General features: G+C 37.7%; 6 protein-coding genes across 6 annotated transcripts; 1 reads left to right on the plus strand and 5 right to left on the minus strand.

The window, feature by feature from the left end:
* Nucleotides 1-204: 204 nt before the first annotated feature.
* MELLADRAFT_102995 (uncharacterized protein) lies at nucleotides 205-3,240 on the minus strand (the record flags this gene model as incomplete). Its single annotated transcript, XM_007406235.1, has 1 exon — nucleotides 205-3,240. The coding sequence occupies one exon, from the start codon at nucleotides 3,238-3,240 to the stop codon at nucleotides 205-207; it is 3,036 nt and encodes a 1,011-aa protein (XP_007406297.1).
* Nucleotides 3,241-6,627: 3,387 nt separating this feature from the next.
* Nucleotides 6,628-11,923, minus strand: MELLADRAFT_102996 (uncharacterized protein; the record flags this gene model as incomplete). The annotated part of the gene is made up of 3 exons (XM_007406234.1): nucleotides 6,628-8,743; nucleotides 8,844-10,943; nucleotides 10,992-11,923. The coding sequence occupies 3 exons, from the start codon at nucleotides 11,921-11,923 to the stop codon at nucleotides 6,628-6,630; spliced, it is 5,148 nt and encodes a 1,715-aa protein (XP_007406296.1).
* A 2,362-nt stretch (nucleotides 11,924-14,285) lies between these two features.
* MELLADRAFT_93393 (uncharacterized protein) lies at nucleotides 14,286-15,005 on the minus strand (the record flags this gene model as incomplete). The annotated part of the gene is made up of 4 exons (XM_007406233.1): nucleotides 14,286-14,438; nucleotides 14,545-14,693; nucleotides 14,801-14,868; nucleotides 14,950-15,005. The coding sequence occupies 4 exons, from the start codon at nucleotides 15,003-15,005 to the stop codon at nucleotides 14,286-14,288; spliced, it is 426 nt and encodes a 141-aa protein (XP_007406295.1).
* A 348-nt stretch (nucleotides 15,006-15,353) lies between these two features.
* On the minus strand, nucleotides 15,354-15,961 carry MELLADRAFT_102997 (uncharacterized protein; the record flags this gene model as incomplete). The annotated part of the gene is made up of 3 exons (XM_007406232.1): nucleotides 15,354-15,486; nucleotides 15,560-15,687; nucleotides 15,758-15,961. 3 exons carry the CDS (start codon nucleotides 15,959-15,961, stop codon nucleotides 15,354-15,356), a joined length of 465 nt encoding a protein of 154 aa, XP_007406294.1.
* Nucleotides 15,962-16,618: 657 nt separating this feature from the next.
* On the plus strand, nucleotides 16,619-18,641 carry MELLADRAFT_102998 (uncharacterized protein; the record flags this gene model as incomplete). Its single annotated transcript, XM_007405839.1, has 7 exons — nucleotides 16,619-16,838; nucleotides 16,915-17,248; nucleotides 17,343-17,791; nucleotides 17,887-18,020; nucleotides 18,125-18,134; nucleotides 18,219-18,408; nucleotides 18,512-18,641. 7 exons carry the CDS (start codon nucleotides 16,619-16,621, stop codon nucleotides 18,639-18,641), a joined length of 1,467 nt encoding a protein of 488 aa, XP_007405901.1.
* Nucleotides 18,642-18,985: 344 nt separating this feature from the next.
* MELLADRAFT_102999 (uncharacterized protein) lies at nucleotides 18,986-19,954 on the minus strand (the record flags this gene model as incomplete). The annotated part of the gene is made up of 4 exons (XM_007406231.1): nucleotides 18,986-19,191; nucleotides 19,285-19,485; nucleotides 19,668-19,705; nucleotides 19,794-19,954. The coding sequence occupies 4 exons, from the start codon at nucleotides 19,952-19,954 to the stop codon at nucleotides 18,986-18,988; spliced, it is 606 nt and encodes a 201-aa protein (XP_007406293.1).
* Between the last annotated feature and the right edge of the window lie 3,121 nt (nucleotides 19,955-23,075).

Consider the following 23,075-nt stretch of genomic DNA (forward strand, 5'->3'; position numbering starts at 1 on the left):
GCATAAAAATTGGAACAAAACTATAGAAAGCAAGAATCAGATGTTCCATGCTAGAGGTCTTGTCACCAGTGGGGTTTGGCTTCTTCTTTCTGAAGCTATTGATTTTTTGCTTGGCTCATATGCCAGGCAGTGAAAGCCTCCATGTCTCTGTGATATGATCCTTGTCAGTGGTGTTGTTAAATCAAAATCAAAGAGAATGTAAACTTACTCAAGGAGTTTTGACCAACTCAATGGTGTCTCACCAAGCAGAGCCTTAATTTCAAAATTGTAATCATTTGGATGCAACTTTTTCAAGTTTGCTAAGTCATTATTCCAAGACTTGAGCAGACGAGGTAAGCAATGAAGTGGCACAGGGTTTCTTGAAACAACTTGAAATTGCCACAATACATTGAAGAGCTCATTAGGATCAGTGTAATCTAATGTAATCCTATGCTTATTCAAACACTGCCTATTGAGGTTCTGAGGGAGATTCTTCTCAAATTGAAAGTCTGCCCATTGTGAGAATATCCCTTGTAGGAACTCCCATGCACTCTTGAGTACCAACCTGAGTGTAACTACTGGGAGTTCATTCTGGTAGAGGACTCTTACAAGCCCTATGAAACCAACAGTCACTCTGTACTCAGCCAAACTGATGACCTTCACAATTTTTTCAACATTTTCATCAGCAGGCTTCCTATGTGATGACAATTTTTTAGCACCGGGTATCTTTACAGCATATGTTATATCATCATTCAGTATTCCATTTTGAAACTTCATCATATGTTCAAGTAAGGAAACAAAGAAATTGTGGACCTCTTGACACATATCAAATCCCACAGATGAGTGAAACTGTGCAGAATAGGATAGAAACTTGTAGATTTTGTACCAGCTTCCTTCTGATCCACAAGGTGACATTGTATATTTCCCAGACAATTTTACTCCCCTGAACGCAATGTTCCTAATCTCTCCTCTTCCATAAAACCCACCATGGATATATTTCAAGTGAGAGTCATGGAAGACTTTGATCTCTGAACGGTACCATGACAAATGCTTTGCATTAATTTTTGAGGTTGTTTGTTGATCATCCCATCTATTCATAAGATGATATATTGAATCAACTGCCAGTTCTGCATGTCTTGAAAGGCGACTTAGGTAATGGAACCATAAGATTGGGTCTTTCCAGTCAGGTTTGTTGAAATCCTTTCTCTTCACCTGGTTTTCATTCTTGTCATTTACATTCAAGTTCCTCCATTCCTCAAAATGGAGTTTGAGAAATTCCCAACCCTCTTTCAAAAGGATTTCTAGCGATAACTGGTCACCTCCATTGTTTGCAAAGACTCCAATGATCCCCAGAAAGCACATTGTGATTTTCAGGTGAGAAAGCTTGATTGCTAGATTAATTAGCTCCACTGCTGATTTTTCCTCACTATTATTTTGGATCATCTCCTTGTGTAGTTTCTCAAACCAAACTGTTGTCTCATAACACAAAACTGGTGACATATTAACCATGAAGGCACCAATACGCTGCAGGGCTAAAATCAGTTGATTTGATGTGACTCTTGAAGACCCTGGGGACATTAATTTTTCTGCAAATACCAAGCCAATTACACTGGCTGAATGGCTGGGGTTGAGTTTTTCCTTTATTCCCATTGGATCATGGTTTCCGATACTTATAGAGCCCTTTGGCATGCATTTTATTTCTGGTGGTATATTGATTGCTTCCACAAGTGATGTACTGGCTGCTATGTCATTTCCACTTGAATGGGTATTTCCTTTAAGAACATGAATATCAATGAAATCTGATGGTGAGGGTGATGCTCTTGTGGCATTTTCTGTCTCCTCTTCTCTTGTCAATCCTTTGAGCAATAATCTTCCATCAATATCAGCTTGATGACTGAGAGAATTTATGTGTAAATTTTCCACACCCATGTTGTACTTTTCCATCCAAAGATCCCTTGGGAGATTTTTCACTGGATATGATGGATCTTGAATTGAATCCCCAAGTACTCTTGAACCCTTTGATACAGATGCTTGCAAACAGGTTCGAGTAAGAGAAGTAAAGCTAAGAATTTTTGCATTCATTGGGCTGTTGATTTCATCAATGGTAGTGCAGGTGGGTTTGAATTCATTATGTGGATGAAAGTTGAATTGGCTTTTCTCAAAACAGCCATGGAGGTTGGTGTGTGAAGACAAAGATTCATACTGGGCACTTTGGCTCTCCTGGAAAAATTGTCTTTTTCCATCTATATTTGAAGGGTTTTTAATCATGTTATTCAGAGTATATGGTTGTTTTGATATTGAATCTTGCAGGCAGCTTTGAACTTGAGGAGTGACACTTTGAGCCATATCCATTTCAATAGCCCTCCCTTTTCCAGGCAGAGAATACTCCTGGCTGTCAATGATAGAGGAACACATATTTTCAAGTCCTGTATGTGGATCACAGTTTACTTTTAATGGATCCAAAAAGCTGTAGAGGGCCATGTTTGGAAAATCAGGGCTGTCTTGAGTTTCCTGAAGCTTTTTTTCTGCCTCAAATCTCTCTGCAGGATCTGGAAGCAAGTAGCCTATGTTGTTTGATTCTTGTGATATTGAAGCTTGATGGTGAGGTGGAGATATATAAGGAGCATATTGAGGAGTTTCAAAGTATGTACAGCCCTCCAAAATTGGTACTAGGTTTTTGCGCTTGTCATGGATGTTATAACCCGTGAGTTTGGGCTTTTTATAGGGTTGTAAGGTTTCTATATCTGAGTCCAAAAGTTTGTACAGGTCTGTTTTTGAAGTTGAAGTTTCATGGATCATATCTTTTCTTTGCTGTATGGTTTTTTCTATTTCCCACACAGGGTTTCCTAGGCAAGAATCTAGTGGATCAGGTTGTGAAAACATTTGTAGGTGACTATAAGCATTCCAGTATGTATCAAGATTATTGTATAAACTTTCATGTTGGGATGATTGGTGTCCTTGATATCCTTCTTCAAAATAAGAAAATGGTTTGTTTTGATCATCAATTTGCAATATGTAAGGACTCAAATCATCATGGGTGATATAGTTTATTATTTCATCTTGGTTCAATTCATCCAATTGCAAGAGATTTTGGCTTGGTGGTGTATTCAAATGTGGCCAGTTCACATCTTGAAGAAGACTGTCCCCAAGCCCCATATCTCCTTCTTCAAACCATTGTACAGTACTCAGTGGAGTGGTGTTAGATTGAAGTGCTGAGTTTGATCTCATCAATAGAAATGCCTTCCAAATGATCTTCCACATCATATGTCACAACTCTTGTCAGACATTTATGGCACCAATGAAGTTATTCTATTGATATTGATGTAGACTAAGTAAATGGCCAAGATTAGTCAATGAATAGAAAGATTATTAAATGGGGTTTGAATAACTACCTTGCACAACACATATGTTGAACTGGAAAGTGTGATGATGGGAATATTTTATAAAAAGGGCAAAGTGAACATAAGTCAAAAAGGATATTATTAGCAGGGCATTGATCATGACCACAGTGACTTTTTACTGGTTTGTGAAACTCCATGCTACACTGTGGTTGTGTCTGATATTATCTGGCTTGTTTCAAAGCCTATCTCAGTATGTGATACAGTCTGAGCTACCTTTATTCTGTTATGTGTATACAGTTTTGAACAACGTCTCATGATCAACTTCAATTGTGTCACAAATGTCTGTCTCATATCCTGACTATCTGCAGTATAGTAAAGGAATTTAAGTTTAATCATTTCTTGTGCACTTTTCAACAATTCTGATCAGTTTTACAAAATAAATCTCTGCACAACCAAGTTATGTCTAATTTGGGACACCTTAAAAGGGGGTTCTTTTTGTCTTATTGTTAAAAGGGGGTGTCAACTGTAGAGATTCAAGTGGACATTCTACAGAACTGGTCTCAAAAGGGCTATGCATTGTTCTAGACCCAAATACAGAGGTTTTGGTCCCGTATTTGAGTTTTCCCTGTAGGTTCACACCTGGCAATTTTGAGATATGATCTTTGCGCTTTTCATTGTCATCACAACACCTCTTGCACTCCACATTAAGTTAATCTTGACACTGTGCAATGGTGGTGCAATGAGGTGTAATCTTTGATTTTTGGAGAAGTTACATATATTTACATGTGAGTTTGTTAGTCAGTGGTTCTGTCCACAGGGCTCAGGTAGTGTTACTCTGATCTGTAAGGTTCTCGAAACATGATTAGAATCTGTGACCAGTTATTCAAAAGGTAATAAAACAGATGATACCTTGAAGATTTGATGGTTTCTCTAAAGAGTTCAAATCAAATGTAGATATGATTCTTGTTGAATAGTTTGAGTCAAGTATTTGATGATCAATATTTGGATTGATTAGGACTAAAATCTCAGGTCAAGTAAGAGTCAATTCAATTTGATTCAAAGTCGAAGTTGATCTTAAATTAATAAGTTGGGAATTTAATCTTTTTTGAGTTGAATCAACTTCAAGATGGATTTAGCTTTGTTGAGTAAAGATTGAAATCAATATAATTTTAATGAATTTAAAAAGATAAATTGCAATATTTGTTTGATATTTCAAAATGTAGTTTCAATAGATTTGTGTTGATTGAATCAAGAGATGAATTGATAGGAGGTAAATGATGATTTGGTTTGATGATTGAAGTTGGTTACTGTTAGATTGAAATGGTGAAAGAAGAGTGAGCAAAGTCAAATTTGGATCATATCCACCCTGGATCACAGGACCAGTAAGAATGATTTTCCCTGTACCCACATTATGGCCCAATGTCATGTTGTGGGTTGTCAATCAGCAATGGTTTCCATTATGTTTTTAACCCAACACTTGATTTGGTCTCTCACTGTTCAATCAGATTTGGTCACTTGACTGCGCAAACTGAGCTTTGGAGGGCCTGAGATGACCTGAGCAGATGGCCAGCCCTCCCTCAGGCTTCTTGGATAAGCAACAAATCCTGAGGAAGACATAAGTCATTTGCTAAGACCATATTGAATTTTTAATCCAATGATGAGCTGGAAGAACACAGGAGGAAGATGGGAAGAAATCTGGAAACAATCAGGAAGAAAGCTTGGATAAATGTCCAAAATCTCTATGCTCACCTCTATGTGAGCTCTTTTCCCCCATGTGATTCATGCTTATCCATCTGGCTGTGTGTACAGATCTGTATAAGAATTGCAGTCTATCTGTACCAGAATCATTGTTCAAGATTTTAATTCAAAATTCCTTTGAAAATTTGATGTTTTTAGATTTCAACACTCCTATTGGTCTTGGGAAGATTGAGATTAACAGGCAGAGGAGCACATGATAATATGTTGATGCTCTTGGTTAATTTCAGAATTGATCAAGTTATGTCTTCAAATTCCCATTGGATTGGGAGTAAACATTTGAGAAATAATAATGAAAGTCATTGGCTATATCATAAGAAGCTTGTGTGAGCCCAGCTTGCAGTGCTGCACATACAAAATTGGCAAGAATTGCCCTTGGGGTGATTTTTATTGGAGGCAAGCCCAGTATCTTTAGTGGCAATGAGGGCTCTTTTTTTGCAGACTTGGCTAACCAAAAGAAACGTTCAGACAGGCTACAAGAATCCACTATGGTTGTGTTATATGGGTGTGTTAACAACATGATTTGGTGTCATTTCAAAGCTAAATTATACACAGGTCCATAGTGTACCTGTTATAATAGACTTGCGGTCCATAGGTATGCATCAAATCATGCTTCAAGCTTGTGTAAATCTGCAAAAGACTAAAACAAGACTTAGCATAAACTGTTGGTGCATCAAATTGGTCAACAGTCATGCATCTGCACCCATCAAGCTCTGCACTCATGACTTTCACTCCACATATTCCCTCTGGCCTTACAATTTCAGTATCTCAATAGTTTCTGCTTACTTGTGACTTGCTAAGAAACTTGAAAAAAATGTAAAAAAGTGCTCTTGCACAATTGATCTTGCTAGGATCAAACAAAAGGTTAGAAAGCTTGTTGCTCATTGTCAACATTTGAAGCCTTCAGTTTGATTTTGTCTGGTCATCAAGGTGGTCATGGCAGGAAAGTGAGTTGGATTTGGTGTGTAAGATACTTTGATCTGGGTCTTGAAGTTTCCATAGTGTGTAAAGTGTTTTAAGAATAGATTATTGTAGTGAAATCATATGTTACATCATCCCATAGTGGCTTTAGGCTCACAACAATTTAGTTACTACATGCATGGTTAATTTTGGTGGTCAGGACCACAACTTTTACAATTTAACACTGAACCATAGTGGAAGCTCTGACTTAAATGTATTGAAATGGCACAAAAAAAACAAGTAGGTATTTTCATGGCAAGTGCAATGTCAAATTTGGGACAAAGATTCATCATTTTGTGTTTCCAAAGGGAGTGGGAATCCCAGTTTCTGTTGTTTGAATTGAAAATGATTGGTTTGCACAAAAATTGGAACAAAACTATAGGAATCAAGACGTTCAGGCTTAGAAGGCTTGGTGCCAGTGGGATTTATTTTATTCTTCATGAAGCTATTAAGTTTTTGCTTGGCACATGTTCCAGGTGGTGAAAGTGTCCATGTCTCTGTGATATTGATACTTGTCAGTGGTTTGTTGAATACTGAGGTGGGTTACTGAGAGAATGAAGCGATATTGGTGGAGGTCTAAGGAAAAGAAAACTCACTTGAAAAGTCTTGACCAACTTGATGGTGTCTCACCAAGTAGATTCTTGATCTCAAAATTAAAATTGTTTGGATGCAACTTTTTCAAGTTTGCTAAATCAATGTTCCAAGACTTCAACAGGTGTGGTAAGCACTGTAGTGGTACAGGATTTGTTGCAACAACTCTGAATTGCCACAATACATTGAAGAGCTCATTAGGATCAGTGTAATCTAGTGCAATCCTGTGCTTAATCATACCCTGCCTATTTAGATTCTGAGGAATATTTTCTTTGAATTGAAAGTCCTCCCATTGTGAAAATATCCCTTTTAGAAACTCCCAGGCACTCTTGATGACCAACCTGAGTGTAACTACTGGGAGTTCATTCTGGTAGAGGACTCTCACAAGCCCTATGAAGCCGACAGTTACTCTGTACTCAGCCATACTGATGACCTTGACAATTTTTTCAAAATTTTCATCATTAGGCTTTCTATGAGATGAAGTTTTTTTTGCCCTTGGTCCCTTTACAGCGGATGTTATATCATAACCGTGTATGTCCTTGTGAAACTTCAATATATTGTCAAGTAATGTAACAAAGAAAGTGTGGACCTCTTGACACATATCAAATCCCACAGATGAGTGAAACTGGGCAGAATTGGATAGAAACTTGTAGATTGTGTACCAACTTCCTTCCTTTACTCCAGCTGGTGATGTTGCATATTTTCCAGAAAGTTTTACTCCCTTAAATGCAATGTTCCTGATCTCTCCTCTTCCATAAAACCCACCATGGGTATATTTCAAGTGTGAGTCATGAAAAGTTTTGATCTCTGCATGATACCATAACAAATGATTTACATTGATTTTTGAGGTTGTTCTTTGTTCATCCCATTCATTCATAAGGTGATACATTGAATCAACTGCCAGGTCTGCATGTCTTCCAAGGAGGCTTAGGTAATGAAACCATAAAATTGGGTCTTTCCAGTCATCTTTCTTGAAATCAATTCTCTTCGCCTGGTTTTCATTCTTGCTGTTCACATTCAAGTTCCTCCATCCCTCAAAATGAAGCTTAATAAATTGCCAACCTTCTTTCAAAATGGTTTCCAAAGAGAATTGGTCACCTCCATTGTTTGCAAAGACTCCAATGAGACCCAGAAAGGACATTGTGATTTTCAGGTGAGCAAGCCTGATGGCTAGGTCAATCAGATCCACTGCTAATTTTTCTTGATTGTTATTTTGGATCATATCCTTACGTAGGCTCTCAAACCAAACTATTGTCTCATAACACAAACCTGGTGAACTATTCACCATGAATGCACCAATCTGTTGCAGGACTAAAATCAGCTGATTTGATGTGACACTTGAATAGCCCGGGGACATTAATTTTTCTGCAAATTCCAAGCTAATCACACTGGCTGGATGCCTTGATTCACATCTTTCTGTTATTCTTATTTGGTCATCATTTGACATATTTGCAGAGCTCTTGGACATTGATGGCATGTCTGGATGTATATCAATTCCCTCAACAAGTTGTGTGGGCCCTAGGTCTTTTGCACTTGAATAGGAATGTCCTACAGCCTCAGGAATACAAAGATCAATCAAATCTGATGGTGAGGGATCCGACTGTAACACACTTATGTCATTTCCTTTCTCCTTTTGTTTTGGCGATCCTTTGTGTAATAATATTCCATCCAGATCCGCTGGCTTACTGTATGGACTTCTGTGTGAGTTTTCCAAACCCATGTGGTGATTTTCCATCCAAATTCCAACACTTGGGCTATTGGTTACTGCATATGAAGGATCTTGAATAGAACTTGGAAGCGCACTCAATTCCCTTGAAACAGCTTCTTGGAAGCAGTTCTGAGGAAGAAAAGATAAGTTGGGAGTGTTTTCATTCATTGGTATGACAATTTCATCAATGGTACTGCAAACAGGTTCAGATTCCTTATGGGGAGTCAGGTTGGAATGGCTGTCATCAAAAAGGCCATGTAGGTTGGTTTGGGAAGATGAAGCTTCATACTGTTCAGCTTCGCTATCCTGGACAAATTGTGTTTTGGCAACCATCTTTGAAGGGTTCCTGATCAAATCATTCCCGGTATTTGTTTCGTACATGTTCCAGGTGGTGAAAGCCTCCATGTCTCTGTGATAGAAATACTTGTCAGTGATTTTGTTAAACAGTAAAATGTGTTACTGATAGGAATAATTAATATTGGCAAAATTCAAAGAGAAAGAAATCTCACTCAAAAAGTTTTGACCAACTTGATGGTGTCTCACCAAGCAGAGCCTTGATCTCAAAATTGAAATTGTTTGGATACAACTTTTTGAAGTTTGCTAGATCATTATTCCAAGACTTGAAGAGGCGTGGTAAGCAATGAAGTGGCACAGGGTTTTTTGAAACAGCTTGAAATTGCCACAATACATTGAAGAGCTCATTAGGATCAGTGTAATCTAACTTAATCCTATGCTTATTCAAACTCTGCCTATTGAGGTTCTGAGGAAGATTTTTCTCAAATTGAAAGTCCTTCCATTGTGAAAATATCCCTTTTAAAAACTCCCATGCACTTTTGAGTACCAACCTGAGGGTAACTACTGGTAATTCATTCTGGTAGAGGACTCTAACAAGACCTATGAAGCCAACAGTTACTCTGTACTCAGCCATACTGATGACCTTGACAATTTTTCCAATATTTTCATCATTAGGCCTTCTATTAGATGAGGTTTCTTTTGCCCTTGATCCCTTGACAGCGGATGTTATATGATAATCATGTACTTCCTTGTAGGACTTAATTATATGGTCAAGTAATGAAACAAAGAAAGTGTGGACCTCTTGACACATATCAAATCCCACAGATGAGTGAAACTGTGCAGAATGGGATAGAAACTTGTAGATTGTGTACCAACTTCCTTCCTTCACTCCAGCTGGTGATTTTGCATAGTTTCCAGACAGCTTTACTCCCTTAAATGCAATGTTCCTGATCTCTCCTCTTCCATAAAACCCACCATGGGTATATCTCAAGTGTGAGTCATGGAAAGTTTTGATCTCTGCATGATACCATGACAAATGCTTTACATTGATTTTTGAGGTTGTTCTTTGATCATCCCATTTCTTGATAAGATGGTACATTGAATCAACTGCCAAGTCTGCAAGTCTTCCAAGGAGGCTTAGGTAATGAAACCATAAAACTGGGTCCTTCCAGTCATCTTTGTTGAAATCAGTTCTCTTTGCCTGGTTTTCATTCTTGTTGTTCACATTCAAGTTCCTCCATCCCTCAAAATGAAGCTTAATAAATTGCCAACCTTCTTTCAAAATGGTTTCCAAAGAGAATTGGTCACCTCCATTGTTTGCAAAGACTCCGATGAGACCCATAAAGCACATTGTAATTTTCAGGTGAGAGATCTTTATTGCTCGATCAATCTGCTCAACTGATGATTGTTTTGGATGATTTTTTTGGATCATCTCCTTGCGTAGGCTCTCAAACCAAACTGTTGTCTCATAACACAAACTTGGTGAATTATTCACCAGGAATGCACCAATCCGTTGGAGGGCTAAAATCAGCCGATTTGATGTGACTCTTGTTGAACAGCCTGGGGTCATTGATTTTTCTGCAAATTCAAAGCCAAGTACACTGACTGAATGTCTTGGTTTAAATTCTTCTTCTGTTCTCATTGTATCACTTTTTCCCATATTTGTAGAGCTGGTTGGAATTGATGTCATGTCTGGATGTATATTCATTTGTTCAACAAACTGTGCAGCTCCAAAGTCTTTTGCACTTGGAGAGGTATGTGCTTGAGGAATATGAAGATCAATCAAATGTAATGGTGAGTAATCCCCCTGTAACAGACTTGTGACATTCTCTTCCTCCTTGTGTTTTGGTGATCCATTGTGTGATAATCTTACATCCAGATCAGCTGGCTTACTGTATGGATTTCTGTGTAAATATTCCAAACCCATGTGGTAATTTTCCATCCAAAGTTGCACACTTGGGATATTGTTTACTGCATATGAAGGTTCTTGAATACAACCCGTAAGTGCACTTAATTCGCTTGATACTGCTTCTTGGAAGCAGTTCTGAGGAAGAAAAGATAAGTCAGGAGTGTTTTCATTCATTGGTCTGACAATTTCATCAATGGTAGTGCAAGCTGGTTCAAATTTCTGATGAGGCCAAAGGTCAAATTGGCTGTTATCCAAAGGGCCATAGAGGTTTATGTGTGAAGATGAAGATTCATACGGTCCGGCCTGGCTATCCTGGAAGAATTTGTTTTTGTCATCCAAATTTGACAGCTTTTTAATCAAATCATTCACAGTATCTGGTTGTTTTAGTACTGAGTCCAGAAGGTGGCTGTTGAGTTGAGGAGTGAAACTGTGAGTCATATCCAAGTCAACAAACCTCCCTTTACCAGGTAGAGAATGTTCATGTCTGTCAATGATAGAAGAGAATGTGCTTTCAACTCTTTTATGGGGATCAAAGTTTACTTGTGATGGATGCAAAAAGCTGGAGAGGTCTGTGTTTGAAAAATCAGGATGTTCCTGACTTTTCTGAAGAATTTTTTCCATTCCAATTCTCTCTGCAGGATCTTCAAGCAAGTAGCCTAATGTGCTTGGTTCTTGTGATATTGAAGCTTGAAGGTAGTGTGGAGATATATAAGGATCATATTGGGGAGTGTTAAGATACATACAGCTCTCTGCTATTGGCCCTTGATTTTTGCTATTCTCATGGATATCATGACCTGTGATCTTGGCCTTTTTGTGTGGATGAAAGGTTTCCTTGGCCGTGTCCACAAACCCGTAGTGGTCAATATCTGAAGTTGGAAATTCATAGATCATATCTTGGCTTTGCTGTTCATTTTTCTCTCCTTCCCACAGAGGTTTGGCTAGGACAGAATCTAGTTGAGCAGGCTGTGGAGACATTCCTAGTTGATCATGAGTATTCCAGTATGTATCAAGATCATTGTATAAACTTCCAACTTGAGATGATTCATATCCTTGATATCCTTCTTCAAAATCAGAAAAATGTTTGTTTTGATCATTAATTTGTGATATGCCATGACTTGAAGCATAACAAGTGATAGGTTTTTTGCATTCATTGTGGTTCAACTCATGGAATTGCAAGGGATCTTGACTTGGTGGTGTATGCAACTGAAACCAATCCACATCTGGAAGAACACTGCCCCCAAGCCCCATATCTCCTGCTTCATGCCATTGTTCAGTACTCAATGGGCTGATTTTGGATTGAAGTCCTGAGACTGAGCTGGATGTCATCAATAGAAATGTCTTCCAAAATATCTTCCACATCATATTTTTTGAAATCTTGTGAGACATTTGTGGCACTTATGATAGGAACTCTATTGATATTGATGAAGACTAAGTAAATGGTTAAAAGTGGTTTGAATATGTATCTAACTTGCACACTTTGTAAGTTGAAATAAGATGTGTAATACCAGAAAGATTTTATAAAAAATGGAAAGTGGACACAAAATAAAAATCAGAGCAATGGTCATGATTGCAGCAGTTGTTTCACCTGCTTGTGAAACTCCATGCTAAGCCCAGGTTGTGTCTGATAATGTCTGGCTTGTTGGAAATCATCTGACTTGTGTCAAAACTTATTGCATTATGTCATCCACTCTGATAGTACCTAAAATCTACTATGTACAATGTGTCAAGTTCAATTTAAATTTCTTGGCAAATATCTGTCTCATTTTGACTATTGAATTCAATGTTTTCCTTCACTCATTACAATAGTTACCATCCTATTTTGTCTGCTGTGAGTCTATATAGATTGTTCTACTGTGTTCCTTTGTTCTGTCCTGTTTGAGCTCCATAACCATCTAGCCCAATGTGTTGAATGAGCTCACAAATGCAACAGCTTATCAAACCTATGTCCAGAAGGATCCCTCACTATAAAGAGCTGTTGTTTGTGTGTTACTATTGTTTTTCTTCACTCAAACTGCTTCTCTCTTTACTTGTGCCACCTTACAACAGGTGTCTATCCTTCCATTGTCACTGAGCAGTGACCTCAGCCGCAGTGCTTTACTTCATCACTAATAGTAATATGTTATTCCTTACCAGGTTTGTATGGCCTTTATGTTTTAATTTATCACAGTTTGTGCTCATGGTAATGTTAAAATCAAACCCCCTTTCTCTGTACTTGCCCCACCTTACAACAGGTGTCTATCTCTCAATTCTCACTTATTAGTGACCTCGGCTGAAGTGCTTAATTACTTCATCACTGATACGTGATTCCTTACCAGTTTCCTGGCCTTTCCTATCTCATCATTGACTATCTGCAGTAAAATAAGGGGTTTGAAGTTGAATTTTTTTGATGCACTTTCCCCAAATTCAGACCAGTTGTCAACAAAAAATACTTGTAAAGCCAACATTTTATCAATTCTGGACGTAAAAAAAGCCAACTTGAAACCCTTTATATTTGTATTGGAAACTTGTCGTTCTGCTGCAATATGGGGGCTCAGGTCAAGACTTTTGTGGTGTTGTCCTAAAAAATTGGGCAAAGTTTCCTACAGTACCAGGCTGTAAATTTTTCCCCCCAATTTGTAAAAAAATTATGTTGCCAAGCAGCAAATTTGCCCAAATTTACGTAAATTTGCTGATCAAAAGAATTTGGGATGTCTTCAAACTTTTCCCAAGTTCATAATAAAATTTTGCATAAATTTTATGAATTTGGCAAAAGTTTTTTATGATCAAAGCAGTAGAATAACTTGACCTGAGCCCCCCTAATAACCCAGGATTCATCCTACCGCACCATCAGACTGTGACCCTTCCAATTAAAAATAAACAGGTCAGTGTTTTCTATCCTCCATGTCCATCTTTCTGATGCCAATTTTGTTTAAGACTATAAAGACACTTTGAAATGATTTATCCTGTCATCTATCTGATAAAACTTTTTAAGTACAGGTATGCACATAGATTTTCCTTGAATGTCTTCAAAACAAAGTGCAAATTGAGCAAAATGTGCAAACTACAACTTTCCTGACATCCAAATTCTGCTTGAAAAAAATGAATTTTGTTAGGTCCGTCAGAAATCCTAACCTGAGAATTACATTCCTAGCAAAAAAGGGAAAAAAACATTGAAGGGCTGGGACTCGGGGGTACATGTGAAGTTTCAAGCACTTTTTGATCAACCTTGAATCTCACTGTTTATGCACAAAAAAATCCAACCTGACTCCTGAACCCCTCCTGATAGAACAGACCTAATATTGATTGGACAGTGAGTGTCGTTTTGCTTGAGTTTATCTAAAGCTTTTTGGAGCAAAAAAAACAATTGAAAATCAAAGAACTTCAACAGATATTTACATCCTATTGTATGACACTCCATCACTCTCAACCCAAAAACTGAACTAAGCAAATCTTAGTAAAACCAAATCCTTACTAAATCATCTTCAGTAGACCCTACCAAGAAAAAGAAAAAGAAAGCCAAGAATGGAAGGGGTTTTTTGGCAAAATATTAATCAATTTGGAAAAAACTTGGATAAATGAATCGCTTCAGATTTCATTTCTTCTAAACTTCTTGGTTTTCTTTCTTCATTATCAACTTGACCTTTCAAAACATTAGGAGTAGCTTGGAATCGGTTTAAATGATCATAAATCTAAATAAACCGCCCAGAAAGAAAAACGGAATTCAGCCCCATTTTTTTAAAGAGGAATGGTAAACAGATCAAAAAGATGATTAGGTTGAGGGGTTTGGTTTGCTTACTTCATCGTTTTGTTTGAAATCGTTTGGTTGACGTGGGAGGATATGAACATGTAAATGTGGTACCTGTTTAATCTTGATTACTTTTTCTTCTTCGAAAACGTTTTCAAGAAATTCCATTGAAAGATACTCACTGATTGACCAGCATCAGGTCCATCCTACATACAAAAGAACACAACGCACGATTAGGTTTGATTGTTTGAGAGAAAACTAAAGTTGGAGAAAAACACTCAACTTGGATTGAAATCGTCAAACTGTTAGATTCATAAATGATTTCTAATTGTTTTGAAACGATTTGAACCGTTTTAAACAAATCGATCAATTCGATTTCATCTAATTGACTCAATTTTTGGATCGAATTTCGTTTGGGTATAATCAAAACATCTAAAGAAACGTTCCAAACCGAAAAAAGAAATGTGTAAAAATCAAAAAGTGAGTTTGGTTTTTTTGATTTTGGTTTGTTTGATTTTGAATAAAGGTTTTTGACTTACGACCATTGACGATGGGTTTCAAGTTTACGATTCCTAATGAATTTTCACTTTCATAAAAAACTTGATCACTATTACAATGTAAATTAAGAATCAAGAAAAATTCAATCAAGCATATATCAATCGATCTGTAAAGGAGTTCTCCAGTTTACCTCACATCGAAATTCGAGAATAGTTTCGGATTGGGTTTGGATTGAATTGAACTCATGAAGCTTTTGTGAGTTTGGATGTTGGATGAACGAATGAATGGTCGTTGATTGATTGGTTTGAAGAGTTTAAAGTAACTTGTCCTTAGTGACTTTGACATCTTTCATCGATTTTCTGTTTACCGTTTACTTCTGATCGGGTTCGAAGACCAATTTACATATTGAAACTTGACTGATTTCCTTAGTTTTCGTTACGCATGAATCGTGGGACTGGGTGATGGCTCTCAATGATATTTCATCAAAATACAAAACATACAATCTTCAAGAAAGTCAAAGATAAGATAAGAGTACATCAAATAATAAGACAAGCTTCCATAGAAAAAAAAAGAACGAATGCAAACTCATCAAATTCAAAGGGTTGAATTGGTAGAATTAAGAAAGGTTTGATCAGGAGATAAAGTTTGTTGAGGAGTACTAGATAATCCAGGTGTGGTAATCAAGCTCAATGAATGAGGTATTTCATTAACAAATTTCAAAAGTGACCTAATCCAAAACAAATCATCATTCTTATCAACATTCAAGAAACTTAAACCGATGCCAAATCAATCTTTCTTACATTTCTGTTTCGAGTCTTTTTTCTAATTGATCGATTAAATACTCTTGGTCTTCTATACTCAAATCACCAGCAATTAAACAATCGATTTGTTCAGTTGCTTGGGCCAATGAAGTTCTTAATCCATTTGCCTTTTAGAAAATCGAAACATTAAAATCAGTAACTTATCGATGAGTTTGATGGAGAAGAAATATTAAAAACCTGATTTGCTAAAGAAAGTTTAGATTCATTTGTATCAGATGATCCAACATTTTTAATCAAATCACCAAGTTGTGATAATAGATTAACGAATAAACTTGGATCTATTGGTTTATAATTTGGATTGGAACTTGAAAGATAATTGGTTTGGTTTAATTCTTCTGATTCTGATGTTTGACTTTGATTTTGATTTGATTCAATTGTCATCTTTGAAGTTGGCTTTGATTTTAATGGATTATAGTTTCTGGTGGTGTGCTGTCTCAGTCGAAACTTTACTCCCCAAACTCCAAACTCCTCGAATTCTTCTCCACCGGATCTCAACTTTCAGACACGGTCCGCGGGTAATTTGAGATCCGAATTTAACCTTTTCCAAAATCCACAACATTGGGTGGCCATTGGATGGAATCCTATCTATCTATCAAAATCATTAGGAGGTATCAAACATCTTACTTTATTTAGTTCCCCTTACATTTTTGTACATCGTTATACAAACAACCTGATTCATCTCTCAATCGGATTTCTTAACTTTTTCCAACACATGAAGGAATTGAAAAAAATGGGTCATCTACAAGTTTTTTTGGGGTCAAGAAATTAGCAAGACAACTTGTCAAACAACAGTCAGTTCCTTTTTGTTGTCTGAAGGAAATAGGAGTTCAATAAATGGTGGTGATAAGGTTTAAAGAACTTATAGGCAAACCGAACAAAAAATGTTTCCGATGAACTCATATAAAGCCTTCAAGAAGAAGTACGTGTTTAAATTTCTTCAGGCTCAACTTGACGAATCACTTCACTATTGAGTAATATAAATTCAACTTTTTGTCTTATTTTCTTAAAGATTTTGAAACTTTCACGTCTCTTACAATCATGTCTGCATTAATTTCTATGATGTATGAATCTAAGATTTGGAATTATACTGCTCTACCAGTTTTATTAATCCAAGCTTCAATGTTACATCCTCATTATGAATCTAATGAGATGTATAGAACTATTAGATTTATGTTAGCTCCGATCATTATTTATTTAACGATAAGTTCTCAACATGATAGAATGTTTAAACCATTAGAAGATTTTGTTCATATGAATTGTAAGTTATAATCACTTGAATTCATTTCTTCGTTTTTATATCAAAGTTGACACTAACTGAGACTTTTTGTTAACAGATGCATTAGTTGCTATACCTAGTTTTCATGTTATAGCTATTACCTTACAATACGCATATCAACGGGGTCCGGTTTTATTAAATGACTTGGGAAAAAAGAAAAGATCACAAGATTATAATCAGAGTGAAAATAGTTTGATTTCGGATGAATCTGAATCTGCAGATACTACTTGTTCAGAATCAACTGAAGTTATTAAGACTCCATTGAAATTAAATCATAATCAACTTCTTCAAAAATCAAAATACATAATTAAATCTAAAAGAAGATTATTGGTTGATTCACCTTCACCAAGTTGGGGAGAAATCGTCAAATTTTCTTCAAATTTGATTACAAGGTTAGATTTCTTAAACATCATTTTTTGGTTCATCTTTCAATTTATTTAACATTCAATATTGATTCCATTCATCTTTTGATTTTTTTGATATCAGTCCTCGAGGTCTTCAATACGTTTGGGCACCTCCATCTTACGTCTGTTCAAGAGCTCCCAAAAAATCCATAGCAAAGTTCGTTTGGGAGCAAACAAGTTGGTTAATCCTCAATCAAATCGGTCTGATAATCGAAGCAGCTTTCGCTGTACCTGCTACCCAACATCCAAGTGGTCCACATGGATATATGACTGAAGTCTTAGGAATCCCGGATTCAAGTTTACTTCAAATTTGTTCGGATTATATTGGTTTAGCATTTTATGGTTCTATTGGATATCATGCTCTAACGATTGCAGCAGCTTGTATAAATTTAATAGAACTGCTTTGGTATACATTAGCTTCTCGTTTACTTCCTGATGAGTTTGCTCCTGCTCCATTTGATACAACTCTTTATCCTCATCTCTTCAATTACCCGAATTTCAAAACGAGTATCACGGAGTTTTGGAGTAGAGGTAATTGATTTTTTTCACTTCTCAATCTTTTTAAAATTAAACATTGATAGTTTTCTGAGGTTTGTTTTCTTTCTGTGATCGTGGGTTTTTTGTAGGATGGCATTGTGTTTTTAGAACAAACTTTGTGTTTCTTGGTAGTGAACCATTTGGTAGGATTGCTAAACCGTTTGGCCCTAGGGCTGTTAGACTTGCAAGTATGATGGGTGCCATGCTCATCAGTGGACTCATGGTGAGTTTTTTGGTTTTCGATTTTTTCCTTATACAAGTTTGATCATTGTATTTGATTCATGACTGATAGTTTTCAAAATACATTTCTTGTTGTATACTCAATAGCACGAATGGGGTAAGTTTTATTTTCAAAAAATGCACTTCTCTATGACATCTCGGTCCACTAATTCAAAGAAATCTTGTTTAACAAAACTTATAGGTACTATCTTTGTTGCAAACAGAATCGATTGGAATTTTGAAGCTACTAGATTCTTCCTTATGATGGGAGTAGGAGTTGCAATTGAATCGATTCTTAAAACAACCTTGGGTTTCAAATTTTCAGGTGTATTAGGAAACATTTGGGTTTTTTCTTGGTTTGGATTTTGGGGTAATCCTTTCATGAAAGTTTGGTAAGTTTCTTTTTATAAATCTTTTTTAAAGGATGATTGTTTTTCTTTTCTTTGAGAACTTGATGTTGAAAGATTTTTTTTTTTGGTTTTGAAATAACAACAGGCTTGATCGTGGAGTCGGGTCATCTGGTATTACTTGTCCTTGTGAGATTACTGATTGGCCTTTAGCTAGATTTCTTGTACCACTTGGACCACTCTTACCAGATAGTGTATTTAAACATGTTACATTTTGAAAAATAAAACAAATTCAGCATGGAATCTTTCAGATTTGATTGAAACATATGACTTTTGTTTCTTTTTTATAACAATCAAGGTTTGAAGCTGGCAAAGAGTTTGCGCTCTACAAGGTCCTGCTTACGGGGTTACCTACCCTATCTGCCTGATCCGTGTCCATCGAGGCGAGCACAACAAACGTAGTAAGGCAGACGTACCACATATTTCCATGAAACAGCATGAAACAGCATCAAAATTGAAAAACTGGACTTGATTCGTCCTTGATTTCTGGAATTCAATCCCCTCGCGACGCAAGATTTCTCTCAAATTTCCTTGCACTGGGACCCCAATCACGAATGTTATCTCATAGATACAAAGCACCCGAGGCGAACATCCGACGGGTTGCGCAGAGACCAACAGTGCCTCGCGTGATCATTACCTCGGGTGACTCATACGCCTCGGAAGGCTTCATCCGACGTGCCCTCCGATCCCGAAGTCCACCTTGAGCGCGGTGCAACAATATAAACACCATGCTGTTTTCTGGAAGGATGCCGACCTTGAGTGCAAGGACTCGAAAGAGTGCATATCACGAAAGTTTCTGTCGGCTAGTTCTTCCATGGACTATCGTTGGCACAGTTGCAGGGCGTGAAGACTGGGTTGTACTGTCCTCGGCCGTCATATCAAGGACCTTCTCAGTCTTCTGCACATTGGAAATTTCAGCTTCTATTGATTGATCACATTCGCTTAAAAACTGGGCACCTGGAAGGTTATCCTCCCAATCCACCTCTTCAGTAGCATCCGCATTCATAATATCCGTTCGCCAACTTTCACAAAAGTACTTTTCGTGTGCAGAAGAAAACTTGCCTAAAAGCCTTTGCTTAGTTTACCCTCGAAATCATTCCATTTGAACTAATCTTACACTTCTAATCATGAAATCCCTCAACTTTCTCTTCTTCATTTTTCAATTCATTCGCTTGATATCGGGAGATACACCACAGTTTAGTCAATTGGAAATAAAAGACGCGAGGCTCGCAAATCCGACTCACTTCGCCGTGACCACTCTGGAGAGGCGTAAAAAATCGACCTCCGATACAAAACCAAAAACCAATTCAGAAAAGAAACCCAATCCCGCAGTTTGCCCCGTTGGGGTGGGACGACCAGTTAAAGCTGACCTGAACGATTGCACCAAGTTAGTCAAATACAATGTCTGAATGGTTTCGTAGAGTCTTCCTCTTGTACTGAAACAAATACTTCTCTGATAATCAAAATATAGGATTGCAACCCATCTGGCATCCCATCGCAAGCTAACATGTGGTGTATTCAAGACTTGCATTGTGAGAGGAAATCTGCGTTACTCGGGTATCTCATTTAAAACAGCCACCTTCTTACTCTGACATCTTGACCGATCTTCTGTCTCCAGATAATGACGAGGGCCGGGGTGAACGATCCACAGCCATTCAAATTGTATGTACTTACCTAAACACAATCAACCAAACGTGAATCAAATCACTCAAATAGTGACTCTTGCCTTCCTAGCTACACGAAAACTCAATTTAGATATTATGTGCAATTAATTTTCAAAGACGCGTGTAAGGTCGCTCGCCCTGTTGACTTTGTAAGTCACTCTTTTCCAATCATTTTACCCAAGACAGAGGACTGAGATGTTTGAGAAATTGGTCTGATAGCGCAAAGACGCTCCGAAACCCAGTCCAGACGATTTCATATGGATCACAGCAGGTTTTCCTGTTGAACCCTTGAAAGATGAGCAGGTTCAAACATGTGATCAGGAGCTCTTTAAGTTTATGGCAGCTCTTCCACTTCCTCAATAGACCTTTGACTAGTTCTGGACCATCATTGAGACCTTTGAATGAATTCGCTACGTTTTTTGCCCTTTTCAGTCTTTGTAACTCTCTTTCCAAAGGTTTGTTTGCTTTGTCAAGGCAAACTATACAGCTATTCAAGAAATTTGTGTATTGCTAAAAAAACTAGTTGTTTTTGTTGATGATTTCCTCCTTCAGCTGATACATGGCTGTATTAAATTTTGTTGATTTTGTCTTCTAGGCGGTGATGTGCTCCATTGCACAGGACCAGGCCTGGGTTTCTCACAGGACAATGGCCCCATTGTCTCTCTCTATTGTGCACTTCTGAATTTGATCAGACTTCATGATTTCATGGAAGCTCGATGTATTGTAGAAGAAGATCGTGCAGGACTATGATTGATAGCAGCTGATTCGGATTGATGCTTTCTGCCGATGCCTTGATGATGACTTTTTTTGAAGTCTTGTTGATGAATTTCTTCAAGTCGTTTCCCTGGTATGGTACGCTGTACAAATGAACTATGAAGTGCCACCTGCTGTGACCACACCGTATGACGGGTGTACAGAAAGCCACTGTTTTTTGTAAGTAGCTCAGAGGGAGTCTCAGAGGAGTCTCAGAGCGACAGAGTCTCAGAAAAAGACTGATACGAATACTTCGAATGTCACGCACCTCGGAGGGCTTCATCGGACGTTACGTTCCCTCGGATCCCGAAGTTTACATGGAGCGCGGTGTAACAATATAAACACCATCGCATCCAGTTTTCTGGAAGGACGCTGACCTTGAGTGCAAGAATGCATGTCGCAAAAGCTTCCGTTGATGAGTTCCGCGATGAAACATTGTTGGTATTGTTGGATGACCCGATGAATGGGTTGTATTCTCCTTGGCTGCCATCATTCTCAACATCCGAAGTTCTGGTCACCAGGGGGTGTAGTATGCTTGTCAAGGACCTTTTGCGTCTTCTACTTCTGGGAGACAGCTTTTGTCCACTGATCACATACGCTTAAATGCTGAGTCCCTTGCCGATAAGTTCATCCTCTGAATCCATATCTCCCCAGTAGCCTTGTTCAGTAGCCTTCACATTCACAATATATGTTTGCCAAGTGTTACAAATCTTTTCAGAAAGAGACCCTGCTTGAAACCCTTCGCTCAGCTTACCTTTGTGATCATTTAATTCAAATAAACTTGAAACTTTTCATTATGAAATCCTATAACTTTCTCTTCTTCATTTTTCAATTCATTTGTTTGATATCGGCAGATACACAAGAGTTTAGTCAACTAGAAGTACAAGACTCAAGGCTCGGAAATTCTACTCGCGCAAGCACTCTTGAGAGGCGTAAAACATCAAAACCTAATCCCGTGAAGTGTTTTTCTGGTCCTGAAAAAATCAAAGCCGATTTGAAGGATTGCACCAAGTTAGTTATAATGTGTCAAAATTTTCATCAAGTCTTCATGCTTTACTGAGAAATCCTTTTCTCATTATCAACATATAGGATTGCGACCCATCTGGCAACCGATCGTACGCAATCATGCGGCTTCTTCAAGACTTGCATTGTGAGATGAGAAGAAACATACTTATGAAAAATCATTCGGAGCTGCCAACTTCTGACCCTGACAGCATGAACGGTTTGATATCTGCAGTTAATGACGAGAGCCGGGGTCAAGACACCGCAGCCAGTGAGATAGTATGTATCTACGTGAACATAATTCACTTAACATGAATCCAATCACTCAAATAATAAATCTTGTTTTATTAGCTGGACAAAAACACAATATAGACATTACGTTCAATTGATGTTCGATTCCGAATGCAAAGTTGCTCACCCTGTTAACTTCGTAAGTGAATCTCTTTTGATCATTTGAGCAAAGAAAGATGACTGAAATGTTCAAGAAATTGGTCTGATAGCGCGAAAAAGCGTTTAAACAGAGTCCTGATGATCTCTTGTGGATCACATCAGCTTTTCTTGACCCCCCTCTCGAAGATGACCAGGTTCAAGTATGTGATAAGAAACTCATTGAGTTTATGGCTTCTATCCCACTTCCAAGAAGTTAGCCCCTAGGTATGGCTAGCAGCCAAACACAAAGCAAAGTAACAGTGGCAACACCACACAGGGATTAATATAGAATAATGGGAGAGCCCAGCAAAAACGATCTTGAAAAACCGCGACAACATATTATTGAAAACAATAGAGCCACATAAATGACAAAATAAATTGAACAAAATAATCTGGAAACCAAATGAACAAACACAAAAGAGTTCTCCAAAATGTATAACAGCAAGAGCCCCTCCAAATGATCATATGATATGATGATCAGAAAAAATCAAGCAATTGATCTAAGCGGAATGGAAAAAAAGTGGGGATGTGAGAGAAGTGAAGTGGTAGAGACAGGGACATCAACATTTCCACAAAGGTAAAGAAAGACCAAAGATCTCTGACCTGTCAGCAAGATATAATTCAAGTAAAGGATCCATCATTTCTACATTCCTGTGTGGATAACAAGTGGTCAACAATCATGAGACCATCTCTTTCTGGAGAGCATGTGTAACAAAATCTGAAGTAGCTAAAGTCAGAACCCTTTATGTCAATACCCTTTGGTGGCAAGCAATGTTGGGCCCATGTGATGTGATGTGCACAACA

This window comes from Melampsora larici-populina (genome assembly GCF_000204055.1).
Source record: "Melampsora larici-populina 98AG31 unplaced genomic scaffold MELLAscaffold_5, whole genome shotgun sequence".
Lineage (NCBI taxonomy): Eukaryota > Fungi > Basidiomycota > Pucciniomycetes > Pucciniales > Melampsoraceae > Melampsora > Melampsora laricis-populina.